General features: G+C 38.3%; 1 protein-coding gene across 4 annotated transcripts in view; it reads left to right on the plus strand.

Moving 5' to 3' along the window:
* The first annotated feature begins 210 nt into the window (after positions 1-210).
* The window catches only part of ACBD6 (acyl-CoA binding domain containing 6), a 229,155-nt gene continuing 214,258 nt past the window's right edge, over positions 211-15,107 (plus strand). For all 4 annotated transcript variants that reach the window (XR_014326024.1, XM_082834433.1, XM_082834434.1 and 1 more), the window contains exons 1-2: positions 211-594; positions 7,431-7,495. Coding sequence is in view for 3 of the 4 variants with exons in the window: in XM_082834433.1 (XP_082690559.1) it covers positions 373-594; positions 7,431-7,495 (287 nt within the window). In the remaining variant the exon portion in view is untranslated. The remainder of the gene's footprint in view (positions 595-7,430; positions 7,496-15,107) is intronic.

A 15,107-nucleotide genomic window follows, 5' to 3' on the forward strand; every position in this document is an offset into this window, starting at 1 on the left:
GCGTGCTCTGCCGCTGACACCGCCCCACGCTCACGCCGCCCCGCGCCCACGCCGCCCCGCCTTCTTCTCTCCAGGACTTCCTGCTGTGCTGCTCGCAGACCCCCGCCGCGCTGCTGCAGGGACCTGACCTATTCGGAGCGCGCTGTTACCCAGGGGTACCGGAAGAGGCCGGGCAGCGGGGGAGAGCTGCAGAGGGAGGCGGAGCCCGTCACGCACGCCCAGGGAGGGCAGGGGGAGAGAGGGAGGCAGAGTTAAGCGAGGAGCGCGAGGAAGTGAGCTTGGGTCCGACTTGAGCTCTGGCTCAAGACCGAGACTGGTGGGCCAGGCCCCCAAACCGGCGTCACACCCCGTCTGAAGAAGACAGGCGGTCACATGGCTTCGCCATTCCTGCCTGCGGGAGCCACTACGGGCGACAGCGGCGGAGAGCTGAGCTCGGGGGACGACTCCGTGGATATGGAATCCCTCCAGAGCCCGGAGACCGAGGCGTCCAGGAGGCTGACGGAGCTGTTTGAGAAGGCTGCCGCGCACTTCCGAGGCCTGGTTCAAGGGGCCAGCAGGGAGCAGCTCTTGTACCTGTATGCCCGGTACAAGCAGGTAAAGTCGCAGGGAACGGGTGGATGCGGGAGAGCGACCACAGGCCTTCTCTTTCCTCCAAAAAACAGATAGTAAACGTGCTTGATTAATGGTTAGATGTAATGAAGTTTGTATGTGTGTGTGTGTGTTGTTTTTTTAATCATCTGCTAAGGATTAGCATCATTCTGGACATGGAAAGGACCTGTCTGCTATCCGAGGAGTGATATTTAGCTGACCCTGAATGACAGTTTTTCTGTGTCTTCTCTGACTTGCTTAGTGGCCTTGCACTTACGCTTCACCAGCTTCAGAACATTTACAAAACAAGATTTATCGTTCACTCTTGCCAGAGGGTCGTTTGGAAGTAAACGTAGTAATGTTAAAAAAACATTTCTGAGAATAATATGATTGTAATAAAGAGGGTGATGCAATGCGAAGTAAAGTATTACTACTTTTATTGTGATTTTTTTTAACCCTAAATATCTTAGACTTATGTTTTGGCTGAATATGCTTGTGTTAGATACCGTTATGAAAATTTTAGAGCTAGAAAACACCAGATGAAATAATGCCCTTCTCTTAGGAATAAGGAAACCCGGAGAGAGTAGATAACTTGCCTAGGGTCATAGAGAACTAGAACGAGATTGTAGCTCCTGACTCTAAGGCTTCAAAGATTACCTGGAAGTATGGAAATAATAATAATAATGTCATATGAGACATCTTTAATTTATCCTCAAAGAGTAATTGGGTTAGAAAAATAATTGCTTTATCATAATCGACAAATACTTGTTCAGCATCTTTTATGGCAAAACACTTGGGTGTTATGCCTGTGGGGGATGCAGAGAAGCAGAAGCATCATGACACTTGCCATCAAGAGACTTATAAAGTTACTTGAGGTGTTTAGATTTAAACATGTGAAAAATCGCTCATGAGAGTTAAATAACAGTTCAGGAAAACTCCAGCTCTTTGGAACACTGGAAGGAATGAAGTTCGGGATAACAGCCCATTTTATGCCTCTTGGTATCTGTTTCCCCCTGTATTCTTTTAAAAAAAAAAAAGTTGTGGGGTCCCTCTGTATTCTTAAACTGAATATACTAAGTAGAGATGAACCTTCTTTTGAAGATTCATGAATATCTGTTAAAGTGACCTGAGAGATACAGCTGGTAGGAACAAATGGTATAAATTATAGTGTTGAATGAAAATATGCCTGAATTGGCCTCAGAATTTGTTTTCATGCAGAAGTCCTGGATATCTGTTTTCTCTTTGGTCGTTTATCCTGTCCTAATAACATTAAAATGAGACTTTCAGTTATTTAACAAGAATTTATTGAGCATTGCGCTTGGACCAGTAACATGGCTGACTGATGATTCTCTGAGCAGTATAAGACTAATTTTCTCCAAATTTCCTAAAAACATTGTTTTTCTTTCTATGACATATTTATTGATATTAGCATCATCATTAAATATCTGATATTCAGTGATATCAGTGAACTATAGTCACCTGATATAGTGATATCAGTGAACTATAGTCACCTGTCAGTTGGCAACCATCTGTCTCAAATATACTTCATCCAGATAGTCTGGAAGAGGCGTGTGTTCCTCACCCTCTTGACATTAGTGTGGTTAGAGATATTCTGTTTCTGGAAATAAAATTCCTCGTTATTGGAGAATAATTATTAGAGAATTAGAGAATAAGATTATGCTTACTTAGATATGTTAGGGCACACAGTGTTTATCAATCTCTTCTAAATATTTTGTTTTTATCAGAATTCTGTGGCAGTATTAAAAATAGCATCTTTGATAGAATAACGAAGTTGAAAGTCCAGTATAATTCCTGTATGGTGGATCAGAATTTCTCATAAAATAATTACATTTCTCATAAAATCAACCTTTATCATAAAATAATTACATTTTCTATTCCAAATAGCACTCTATTTTGTCAGCAGGAAGAGGCTGAAAATAAGCTGAGATGTGAACCTTACTTAATAGAAGGCACCTGCCTTCTATTAAGGCAGACAGTAAAGAGATTTGCAAATTGTAAAACACTGTCACTTTTCTCACTAAATTTTTTTTGCTTTAAAATATATCAGGCAGAGCCCTAACATAACATAATAGCTCTTTTAGTCTTGGATAAGCCTATGACTGCACAATTATCTCTTAGTGAAGTTTCAGAAAGATCACACCAATTAACAGGGTTTTTTTGGTCCTCCATGCATTAGCCTGCACTCTCCCAGCAAAAGATAACTAATTGACACCTGTGAAACTAGAGGACAATGAAAATTTGAAGTTCCTGTTGAGGAACCTTCAGCATTAGCACAGGTGGGGATGCTCAGCATGTCCTCCTACTTTAACCTGGGTACACTTGATTCACTGGCATTTACCATTGTCAAACTTTGTTGAAATACTCTGTTTCAGGGGCACTGATATATCATACATATATCAGAGAGAACAGAGTTTAGATGATGCTCTGTTAAAGTGCTGCATTTTATAACTGTTTCATAGCTTAGGATTCATCATCCCTGATTTGGAAACTGTTACTTACGATGTCCTAAAATCCTGTAGTTTTATTTTCCCAGTCTTTGTGGATCCAGAACTATTCTTTGAATTTGGGAATACAAAAGCTTCTGTATCAGTGAGGATACTGGGTCAGCTGCTGAACTTTTATTTTCATCTCACATAATGGTCTGGAGGTAGGTGATCTAGGGCTGATAGGGTGCTTCTGTTTCATGTGATCATCCAGGGGCTTAGTCTTTGTCTATCTTGTAGTTCAGCCATCCCTCAAGGTAGCAGTTCTCAAACTATGGTCCCCTGACAATCCCTCAGACTTTCACAGAATATAAAGTCAAATCTATTTTCATAATAATACCAAGACACTACAGGCATACCTCAGAGATATCAAGTGTTCAGTTGTAGACCACTGCAATAAAGCAAATAGCACAATAAAGTGAGTCACGTGAATGTTTTGATTTCCCAATGCATATAAAAGTTATGTTTATACTATACTGTAGTCCATTAAGTGTGCAAAAGTGTTATGTCTAAAAAAATGTATATACCTCAATTAAAAAATACTTTATTGCTAAAAAATGCTAACCATCATCTGAGCCTTCAGTGACTCATAATCTTTTCGCTAGTGGAGGGTTTGAAATACTGGGAGAATTAGCAAAATGTAACCCAGGGACATGAAGTGAGCAAATGCTATTGGAAGAATGGTGCTGATAGACTTGCTTGATACAGGGTGTCCACAAACCTTTAATTTGTGAAAAACGCAGTGTCTGCAAAGCACAATGAAGCAAAGTGCAGTAAAACGAGATATGCTTATATTTGCCTTTTTTCTGTGCTGTCATGGCAGATAAAACTGCTGATGTGTTAGCATGAATCAAGGCAGTGGCAGCAGACTGTACTCGTAGTTATTTTTTTTTAACCACTATGTACTCTGAGTTAAAAAAAAAAAGGCCAGTTTCACTTTAAAATGTCTTTGATGAAACAGTGAAAATTATTGATTTTTATTCAGTATTAACTCTTGAGTACACATCTTTTTACTATTGTGTGTGATGAAATGGGGGTACACACAAAATACTTCTCCTGCATACTGAATTATGTTGGTTGTTTTGAGGAAAAACACCTGTGTAATTTTTGGTTGCAAGTTGAGCTACCCACATGAAACATGATTTTTACTTAGCAGAGCAACTCACTGATAAACTATGCTTATTCAGATTTGAGCATTTGGCATACAGTTCCTTGAAAATGAGTGAAGTCAGCCTGTCACTTCAAGGAAAACAACTGACAGTATTTGTTGCCAGTGACAACATTTGAGCCTTCAAGTGAAAATTAAGTTTGGAAAATCTGTATCTGCCACCCGATCTTGACAGCTTCCTAATACTGAAAACCGTTTTTGATAAGATTAGTGGAGGTTTTAATGATTGTGAACTTCCGGTATTATATGTATAATTAATTGTGTCATTTGGAAGATCTGCGGAACTCAGTGAACTGTTTTTTCAAATATTTCAGGGAATGAGGTTACAAATTATGTGTGGATAAAAGATACATTGAAAGTGCAGGTCAGACCAATGGATTTTAATGTAACAGTGTGAAAAATTTGTTGGTATCACTTCAGATTCCACATTGCAGTTAACCTTAAAGAAACTGCCACTTGTTTAGTTTTGGTGTGATATCAAAGACGAGTAGCCACAATTATCTGAAAACGCTACTAAAATACTTTTCTTTTCTAACAACATATCTCTGTGAAGTTGAATTTTCTTCATTTACTTCAACCAAAACAGCATATACTGCAATAGATTGAATGCAGAAGTAGAATACACCTGCCTTCTATTAAGGCAGACAGTAAAGAGATTTGCAAATTGTAAAACACTGTCACTTTTCTCACTAAATTTTTTTTGCTTTAAAATATGTATTTTTCATAAAATTTTGCTATTTATGTTAACATGTAATGAGTTTATTATTTTTAAATGAATTAATACATATTTTAAAATTTCATTTCTAATCTGGTAAATATTGATAGATATAACCCACGTAAACAAAAGCTCTTTGGGGGGATCAGTTTCTAAGAGTGTAAAGGGATTATGAGACCAAAAGGTTTGTGAACTGCTGCCCTAAGATTCTCTTCCCATGGCCAGAGATAGCTCACCATACGCATGTTCTAGCCAGGGCAGAGGGAAGGGGAAGAACAAGCCCCCCTTTCTTCCCCACCCCCACCCCGGTATGCAGGCCTCTCACTGTTGTGGCCTCTCCCGTTGAGGAGCACAGGCTCCAGACGCGCAGGCTCAGCGGCCATGGTTCACGGGCCCAGCCGCTCCGTGGCATGTGGGATCTTCCCAGACCGGGACACGAGCCCGTGTCCCCCGCATTGGCAGGCAGACTCTCAACCACTGCACCACCAGGGAAGCCCGAAGCCCCCCTTTCTTTTTAAGGAAGACATTTATATCACTTTCACATACATCCAGCCCCCCGAACCTGGGCAGAAGTTGCATGGCCACATGTAATGTTCAGCTCAATGACCATGTGTCCGGCTGAGACTTCTATTACCATAAGAGAGAGGAAGGCTAGATACTGGTATTTGTTTCTGCCACTGGCTGTTGTCTGAATAAAAAAACCACAAATAGTAATAACTGCTATTTTTATGATGCCTAGTAGTTTATCTCATTTCATATTTCTAACACAGTAGTTCAAGTGATTTTAGAGATGCCAGAACTGAAGCCTAGATTCTATGTGGCATATAAAAGTGTTGTATAGTAGAGTAATATTGGACTTTGGTGTCTAACAGCCCTGGAGTCAAGTCTTGACTCCTAATTCAAGATTTACTCATGTGTGAGCTCCTCTGTACTCATTTATAGAATGAATTTGTAATGGCAAGCCTAACAGGATTGTTGTGTGGCTGATTTGACATACATATGTGAAACTTTTGGTTTATGGTGATTGTTCAAGAAAAGCAGCTCCTGATCTTTCATCATTTCTTCCCCCATCCCATCATGACCGGGCTACCCCTGTGTAAATGTACGTTTTAATAACAGCCAGAGGGCCATGTGATTAATGGCTAAGCAAATGATAGAGATGATGGTTGTTAGGAACTCAGAGATGGATGAGATCATTGTAGATGGAAAGGGTTCTTAGAATTTGAACCTTGAGTGGGACTGCAAGGAGATTTAGCATTTTGAAAAGCTGAGAGAAGAGAAGTCTTTTTAGGTGAGGGCAATAACATGAGCAAAATAGAATAAAAATTCTAAATGCAGTGAGTAGATCAGTCTGGTTAGTGAGTAGACCATCAGTTTGATTTTAGCAAAATGCAAGTGTGTAAGAGTAGAAGGAGGTAGCGGGAAAGTCTTTGAGAAGTAGATGGGGTCCAGATTGTGGTATTTAGCTTTAGGGAAAATAGGTATTTTGTTGAACACATGCCTAATGTATTCATTTTATATGCAACAAACATTTTTTTACTGCCTTAAGCTAGACGCTATGTTATGTGCAATGAGCGACTTAAGAATGGTTTCTTAGAGGCTATATTCTAATAGCAAGATGAGACTACACAAACCTTGCTAACACAAGGTAAAAGTGAAAAGTGTCATCAGAGAGGTATAGAGTAAGTGCTGTGAGGGTTCATCAGAAAGGGAGATTACTGCTGGCAGTGGGAATCGAGCTGTGTAGTGAATTCTACAGTTGTGTGAATTTCACTTATGCTTATTCACAATGAAAATAATTACTGTGTAGTTTAACTACAAGTGTTTGAGGATTAAAAGTAAGTATTGAGCACAAACAAGAGAAGATTATTGTGGAATAAATAGAATTTATATTATTGAGAAACCTTGAAATTTTTTTTGTGTGGCTTTTAGCATCTAAATTTATGTTGACTAGTTTCATAATAGGGCACGTTAAAAATAGTGTGCTTTATCCTGGAATTTGAGAGAGATAAAATGCGGATAGTGTTATGAGAATCAACACAGACAGACGGTATGATGAATTCTGATAAACTGTACTTTAAAGCTTGTTTTATTGCATGTTTAAAAATTCTTCTACATTACAAATGGTAATAAGGATTGCATAATCTATATTTATAATTTGTTTCATATATATAATTTGTCTACGAATTTAGGAATGCACTGTCACCCTTTTTTTAAAATGTATTACACTGTTAGATAACAGTTTTTTTATGCAGTAAGCCAAAGCAGCCTGTATTTAAAGTTTGTTTTTTGGTTTGCTTTTGCAAAGCATGTTAAATTTTGTTATTTTATATGATGCAGATATTTTCTAACCTATAGTTATAAAGTATACATAATAGATTTAAAAATTAGAAGTTTCTCTGACATTTCTTTGAAAAATAAGTTCTTGCTTTTATCCCCCTCCCGCTTGATTTAGGTCAAAGTTGGAAATTGCAATACTCCTAAACCAAGCTTCTTTGACTTTGAAGGAAAGCAAAAATGGTAAGAAATTCTTGGGATCTAATGTGGTTGTTGTAAATGGCTTAGGTGTTTAGGAATTAGAAAGTAGTGAGCAGATTAAAGAATTAGTTTTCTATTAATCTCTTTCTGCTGTAGACTGTGCTAATGATAGGCCGTTGGGAGAGAGATTAAAAGAATCCGATTTTAGTTAAATCTCCTAAAGGATTCTTATGCCATGATGTTGGTATATAAGTAGTTCACAACAGACACACATTCCTTACATATGAATTGCTTCTTAGAGAGTGACCAAAAGAGCTATTGGTTGGAATTTTCCTTCCCTGTCATACAGCCCCTAATGGGACACCACTTCTCCCCTCTGGAGGGATCTTTGGAGGAAGGCCAGGAGGTTGGGAAGGTGGAAGAGCAGGGTAAATCCCAATTTTTTTACTCTTCTCCCCTTCGCAATTTTATCTGCTCATTTCTAGTGCCCTTCTGTTTCTTGCCCACCCATACCATGGTGAAGAAGTGCGTATAATACCCTGTTGGGCAGAAGGGGGAAAAAATAGATAGTCTACTTCTTTCCTGAATACATAAAAAGATTATGCCCTCCTAGATTTTTTTACTTATAATTCAGAGATTACCTCTTATCATTTGAGGCCTTATTTCCTCTTACCTTGTCTAAGTGAAAAGAGAGAAATTGCATACAATAGGGAACCTTAGTTATAGAAGGAAGGACCTTGGAGCATCAGCCCTAGAATTAAAAGTAGAGAGAGTAGGGTTTAAAAAGAAAAGATGAAATATGGTTATAGAGAGAAGAAGCGTATTTCACAATGTGGTCCCCTGGACAAGTTGCCTGTCTAGGAAATGTTTGTTACTCAGCTCTGAGGAGATGTAGAGCTTGAACCCGAATGCAAATATTAATGTCATTAAGCACAACTGTTTAGTTCAGCTGACTTTTTTTTGTGTAAGACATTCTCAGTGAAGGAAGCAGTGCTTTGATTTTCATTCTGGCGCAGGTTTTCTTTGCTGATGATAACAAAAAGTTCTCTGACTGGCATTTTATTACTGTTGTAGAGAATACCTGATGTAAATTTTATTGTGAGTTTTTTGTTTTAGTTTAAGAATTATAATTCACCATTATTTTTCCCCAAGTTTGCCTGTTATCTCACTGTTTTTAATAATTTTTAAAAGTTTAGACTTTACAACCGCTATAATAATAATCCAGTCAAGAATCATCAATGAAAAAAAAAAAGGATCATCAATGGATGTTAAAATCATTAGATGAAAAACTACTAGGGAACAATATTCACACAATCTGATCCACAGTTTACTTATTAATTACAAAGAGGAAACCGGGAGATACTGCTTTTACTAAGTCCTGACTCCTGTCACGATGGGACAAACTGCTGTCGTGTGATGAATTGTAAACGACATGTCACCTATATGTTGCTCTTGCCAAATATTTAACCTGATTCTAGTCATGATTAATCATTTTTGGCAAGAACACTCTGTAGGTGAGGAAACAATGAGACAAATGCAAATTGAAAAATATTTTATAAAACAGCTGGTTCAGACTCTTAGAAAATAGCAATATCATGGAAGACAAAAAGTCTAAAGATACATGAAACTCAGTGCTGTGTGTAAATCTTGATTGGCTCCTCATCTGGGAGAAGAAAGCTATAAAGAACCTTTTCGGGAAGTCAGGGAAATCTGAATATGGTCTATATACGTTTATTTAATAGTACTGATATTAAGTTTCTTCACTTTGAAGAATATATATTTGGGGTAAAGTGCTATGATGTATACAAGTAACTTTCAAGAGATTCAGCAAAAATAAATTTAGGAAACCTCAGAAAGACGTTCTGTTCATCATAGGAGCAGGCAGGTAGTGAGAAAACTGGGGGACTGAGTTCTGTTTTACAGTAGATCAGTGGCTGTACTTCCCGGGTGGAGGTAGAAAGAATTGGCAGGGAAAAGCCAAGAAGGAGGCCTGTCCTAGCAGCTGACAAAAAAGAAGAAAAGGAAAACACAGAAGGGGGCTCAGGACTAAAATATTGCCCTTGGTATTAAATTGCAGGAAGTCCCTACCTTCTTACTCACTGTATTCTTATCTCTGTCTTCACTTCCCCTCGCTTTTTTTTTTTTGAATTTTATTTTATTTATTTTTTTATACCACAGGTTCTTATTAGTTATCCATTTTATACATATTAGTATATATATGTCAATCCCAATCTCCCAATTCCTCACACCACCACCACCCCTCCCCCGCCACTTTCCCCCCTTGGTGTCCATACGTTTGTTCTCTACATCTGTGTCTCAATTTCTGCCCTGCAAACCGGTTCGTTTGTACCATTTTTCTAGGTTCTACATATATGCGTTAATATACGATATTTGTTTTTCTCTTTCTGACTTACTTCACTCTGTATACAGACAGTCTCTAGATCCATCCACGTCTCTACAAATGACCCAATTTCGTTCCTTTTTATGGCTGAGTAATATTCCATTGTATATGTGTACCACATCTTTATTCATTCATCTGTCGATGGGCATTTAGGTTGCTTCCATGTCCTGGCTATTGTAAATAGTGCTGCAGTGAACATTGGGGTACATGTGTCTTTTTGAATTATTGTTTTCTCTGGGTATATGCCCTGTAGTGGGATTGCTGGGTCATAAGGTAATTCTATTTTTAGTTTTTTAAGGAACCTCCATACTGTTTTCCATAGTGGCTGTATCAATTTATATTCCCACCAACAGTGCAAGAGGGTTCCCTTTTCTCCACACCTTCTCCAGCATTTGTTGTTTGTAGATTTTCTGATGATGCCCATTCTAACTGGTGTGAGGTGATACCTCATTGTAGTTTTGATTTACATTTCTCTAATAATTAGTGATGTTGAGCAGCTTTTCATGTGCTTCTTGGCCATCTGTATGTCTTCTTTGGAGAAATGTCTATTTAGGTCTTCTGCCCATTTTTGGATTGGGTTGTTTGTTTCTTTAATATTGAGCTGCATGAGCTGTTTATATATTTTGTAGATTAATCCTTTGTCCGTTGATTCATTTGCAAATATTTTCTCCCATTCTAAGGGTTCTCTTTTCGTCTTGTTTGTAGTTCCCTTGGCTGTGCAAAAGTTTTTAAGTTTCATTAGGTCCCATTTGTTTATTTTTGTTTTTATTTCCATTACTCTAGGAGGTGGATCAAAAAAGATCTTGCTGTGATTTATGTCAAAGAGTGTTCTGTGTTTTCCTCTAAGAGTGTTATAGTGTCTGGTCTTACATTTAGGTCTCTAATCCATTTTGAGTTTATTTTTGTGTGTGATGTTAGGGAGTGTTCTAATTTCATTCTTTTACATATAGCTGTCCAGTTTTTCCAGCACCACTTATTGAAGAGACTGTCTTTTCTCCATTGTATATCCTTGCCTCCTTTGTCATAGATTAGTTGACCATAGGTGCATGGGTTTATCTCTGGGCTTTCTATCCTGTTCCATTGATCTGTGTTTCTGTTTTTGTGCCAGTACCATAATGCCTTGATTACTGTAGCTTTGTAGTATAGTCTGAAGTCAGGGAGTCAGATTCCTCCAGCTCCGTTTTTTTCCCTCAAGACCGCTTTGGCTCTTCGGGGTCTTTTGTGTCGCCATACAAATTTTAAGATATTTTGTTCTAGTTCTGTGAAAAATGCCATTGGTAGTTTGATAGGGATTGCTTTGAATCTGTAGATTGCTTTGGGTAGTATAGTCATTTTCACAATATTGATTCTTCCAATCCAAGAACATGGTATATCTCTCCATCTGTTTGTATCATCTTTAATTACTTTCATCAGTGTCTTATAGTTTTCTTCCTACAGGTCTTTTGTCTCCCTAGGTAGGTTTATTTCTAGGTATTTTATTCTTTTTGTTGCAATGGTAAATGGAAGTGTTTCCTTAATTTTCTGATCTTTCATTGTTAGCGTATAGGAATGCAAGAGATTTCTGTGCATTAATTTTGTATCCTGCAACTTTACCAAATTCATTGATTAGCTCTATAGTAGTTTTCTGGTGGCATCTTTAGGATTCTCTATGTATAGTATCATGTCATCTGCAAACAGTGACAGTTTTACTTCTTCTTTTCCAATTTGTATTCCTTTTATTCCTTTCTCTTCTCTGATTGCCGTGGCTAGGACTTCCAAAACTGTGTTGAATAATAGTGGTGAGAGTGGACATCCTTGTCTTGTTCCTGATCTTAGAGGAAATGCTTTCAGTTTTTCACCATTGAGAATGATGTTTGCTGTAGGTTGTCATATATGGTCTTTATTATGTTGAGGTAGGTTCCCTCTATGCCCACTTTCTGGAGAGTTTTTATCATAAATGGGTGTTGAATTCTGTCAAAAGCTTTTTCTGCAGCTATTGAGATGATCATATGGTTTTTCTTCAGTTTGTTAATATGGTGTATCACATTGATTCATTTGCATATATTGAGGAATCCTTGCATTCCTGGGATAAATCCCACTTGATCATGGTGTATGATCCTTTTAATGTGTTGTTGGATTCTGTTTGCTAGTATTTTGTTGAGGATTGTTGCATCTATATTCATCAGTGATATTGGTCTGTAATTTTCTTTTTTTGTAGTATCTTTGTCTGGTTTTGGTATCAGGGTGATGGTGGCCTCATAGAATGAGTTTGGGAGTTTTCCTTCCTCTGCAGATTTTTTGGAAGAGTTTGAGAAGGATGGGTGTTAGCTCTTCTCTAAATGTTTGATAGAATTCACCTGTGAAGCCATCTGGTCCTGGACTTCTGTTTGTTGGAAGATTTTTAATCACAGTTTCAATTTCATTACTTGTGATTGGTCTGTTCATATTTTCTATTTCTTCTTGCTTCAGTCTTGGAAGGTTATTCTTTTCTAAGAATTTGTCTATTTCTTCCAGGTTGTCCATTTTATTGGCATAGAGTTGCTTGTAGTAGTATCTTAGGATGTTTTGCATTTCTGCAGTGTCTGTTGTAACTTCTCCTTTTTTCATTTCTAATTTTATTGATTTGAGTCCTCTCCTGCTTTTTCTTGGTGAGTCTGGCTAATGGTTTATCAATTTTGTTTCTCTTCTCAAAGAACCAGCTTTTAGTTTTATTGATCTTTGCTGTTGTTTTCTTTGTTTCTATTTTATTTATTTCTGCTCTGATCATTATGATTTCTTTCCTTCTACTAACTTTGGGTTTTGTTTGTTCTTCTTTCTCTAGTTGTTTTAAGTGTAGAGTTAGATTGTTTATTTGAGATGTTTGTTGTTTCTTGAGGTAGGATTGTATTGCTATAAAATTCCCTCTTAGAACTGCTTTTGCTGCATCCCATAGGTTTTGGATCATCGTGTTTTCATTGTCATTTGTCTTTAGGTAGTTTTTTATTTCCTGTTTGATTTCTTCAGTGATCTGTTGGTTATTTAGTAACGTATTGTTTAGCCTCCATGTGTGTGTTTTTTACGTTTTTTTCCCTGTAATTGATTTCTAATCTCATAGTGTTGTGGTCAGAAAAGATGCTTGATATGATTTCAGTTTTCTTAAATTACTGAGGCTTGATTTGTGACCCAAGATATGATCTATCCTGGAGAATGTTCTGTGTGCACTTGAGAAGAAAGTGTAATCTGCTGTTTTGGATGGAATGTCCTATAAATATCAATTAAATCTTTCTGGTCTATTGTGTCATTTAAAGCTTGTGTTTCCTTATTAATTCTCTGTTTGGATGATCTGTCTATTGGTGTAAGTGAGGTGTTAAAGTCTCCCACTGTTATTGTGTTACTGTCGATTTCCTCTTTTATAGCTGTTAGCCGTTGCCTTGTGTATTGAGGTGCTCCTATGTTGGGTGCATATATACTTATAATTGTTTTATCTTCTTCTTGGATTGATCCCTTGATCATTATGTAGTGTCCTTCCTTGTCTCTTGTGACATTCTTTGTTTTAAAGTCTATTTTATCTCATATGAGAATTGCTACTCCAGCTTTCTTTTGATTTCCATTTGCATGGAATATCTTTTTCCATCCCCTCACTTTCAGTATGTATGTGTCCCTAGGTCTGAAGTGGGTCTCTTGTAGACAGCATATATATGGGTCTTGTTTTTGTATCCATTCAGCCAGTCTATGTCTTTTGGTTGGAACATATAATCCATTTACATTTAAGGTAGTTATCGATATGTATGTTCCTGTGACCATTTTCTTAATTGCTTTGGTTTTTTTTTTTTTTTTGTGGTACATGGGCCTCTCACTGTTGTGGCCTCTCCCGTTGCGGAGCACAGGCTCCGGACACGCAGGCTCAGCAGCCATGGCTTACGGGCCCAGCTGCTCCGCGGCATGTGGGATCTTCCTGGACGGGCACGAACCCGTGTCCCCTGCATCGGCAGGCAGACTGTCAACCACTGCACCACCAGGGAAGCCCTTGGGTTTGTTTTTGTAGGTCCTTTTCTTCTCTTGTGTTTCCCGCTTAGAGAAGTTCCTTTACCATTTGTTGTAGAGCTGGTTTGGTGGTGCTGAATTCTCTTAGCTTTTGTTTGTATGCAAAGCTTTTGATTTCTCCGTTGAATCTGAACGAAATCCTTGCCGGGTAGAGTAATCTTGGTTGTAGGTTCTTCCCTTTCATCACTTTAAATATGTCATGCCACTCCCTTCTGGCTTGTAGAGTTTCTGTTGAGAAATCAGATGTTAACCTTATGGGAGTTCCCTTGTATGTTATTTGCCATTTTTCCCTTGCTGCTTTCAGTAGTTTTTCCTTGTCTTTAATTTTTGCCAGTTTGATTACTATGTGTCTCCACGTGTTTCTCCTTGGGTTTATCCTGTATGGGACTCTGTGTGCTTCCTGGACTTGGGTGGCTCTTTCCTTTCCCATGTTAGGGAAGTTTTCGACTGTAATCTCTTCACGTATTTTCCTTTCACTCTCTCTTCTCCTTCTGGGACCTCTATAATGCGAATGTTGTCACGTTTAATGTTGTCCCAGAGGTCTCTTAGGCTGTCTTCATTTCTTTTCATTCTTTTTTCTTTATTCTGTTCCGCAGCAGTGAATTCCACCATTCTGTCTTCCAGGTCACTTATCCTCAGTTATTCTGCTATTGATTCCTTCTAGTGTAGTTTTCATTTCACTTATTGTATTGTTCATCTCTGTTTGTTTGTTCTTTAATTCTTGTAGGTCTTTGTTAAACATTTCTTGCATCTTCTCGATCTTTGCCACCATTCTTTTTCCGAGGTCCTGTATCATTTTCACTATCATTATTCTGAATTCTTTTTCTGGAAGGTTGCCTATCTCCACTTCATTTAGTTGTTTTTGTAGGATTTTATCTTTTTCCTTCATCTGGTATGTAGCCTTTTGCCTTTTCATGTCTATCTTTCTGTGAATGTGGTTTTTCTTCCACAGGCTGCAGGATTGTAGTTCCTGCTTCTGCTGTCTGCCCTCTGGTGCATGAGGCTATCTGAGAGGCTTATGTATGTCTCCTGATGGGAGGGAATGGTGGTGGGTAGAGCTGGCTGTTGCTCTGGTGGGCAGAGCTCAGTAAAACTTTAATGTGCTTGTCTGCTGATGGATGGGGCTGGATTCCCTCCCTGTTGGTTGTTTGGCCTCAGGCTACCCAACACTGGAGCCTACCTGGCTCTTTGGTGGGGCTAATGGCAGACTCTCGGAGGACTCATGTCAAGGAGTACTTCCCAGAACTTCTG

This window comes from Leucopleurus acutus, assembly GCF_964270905.1.
Source record: "Leucopleurus acutus genome assembly, chromosome: 2".
NCBI classification, from domain to species: Eukaryota; Metazoa; Chordata; class Mammalia; order Artiodactyla; family Delphinidae; genus Leucopleurus; species Leucopleurus acutus.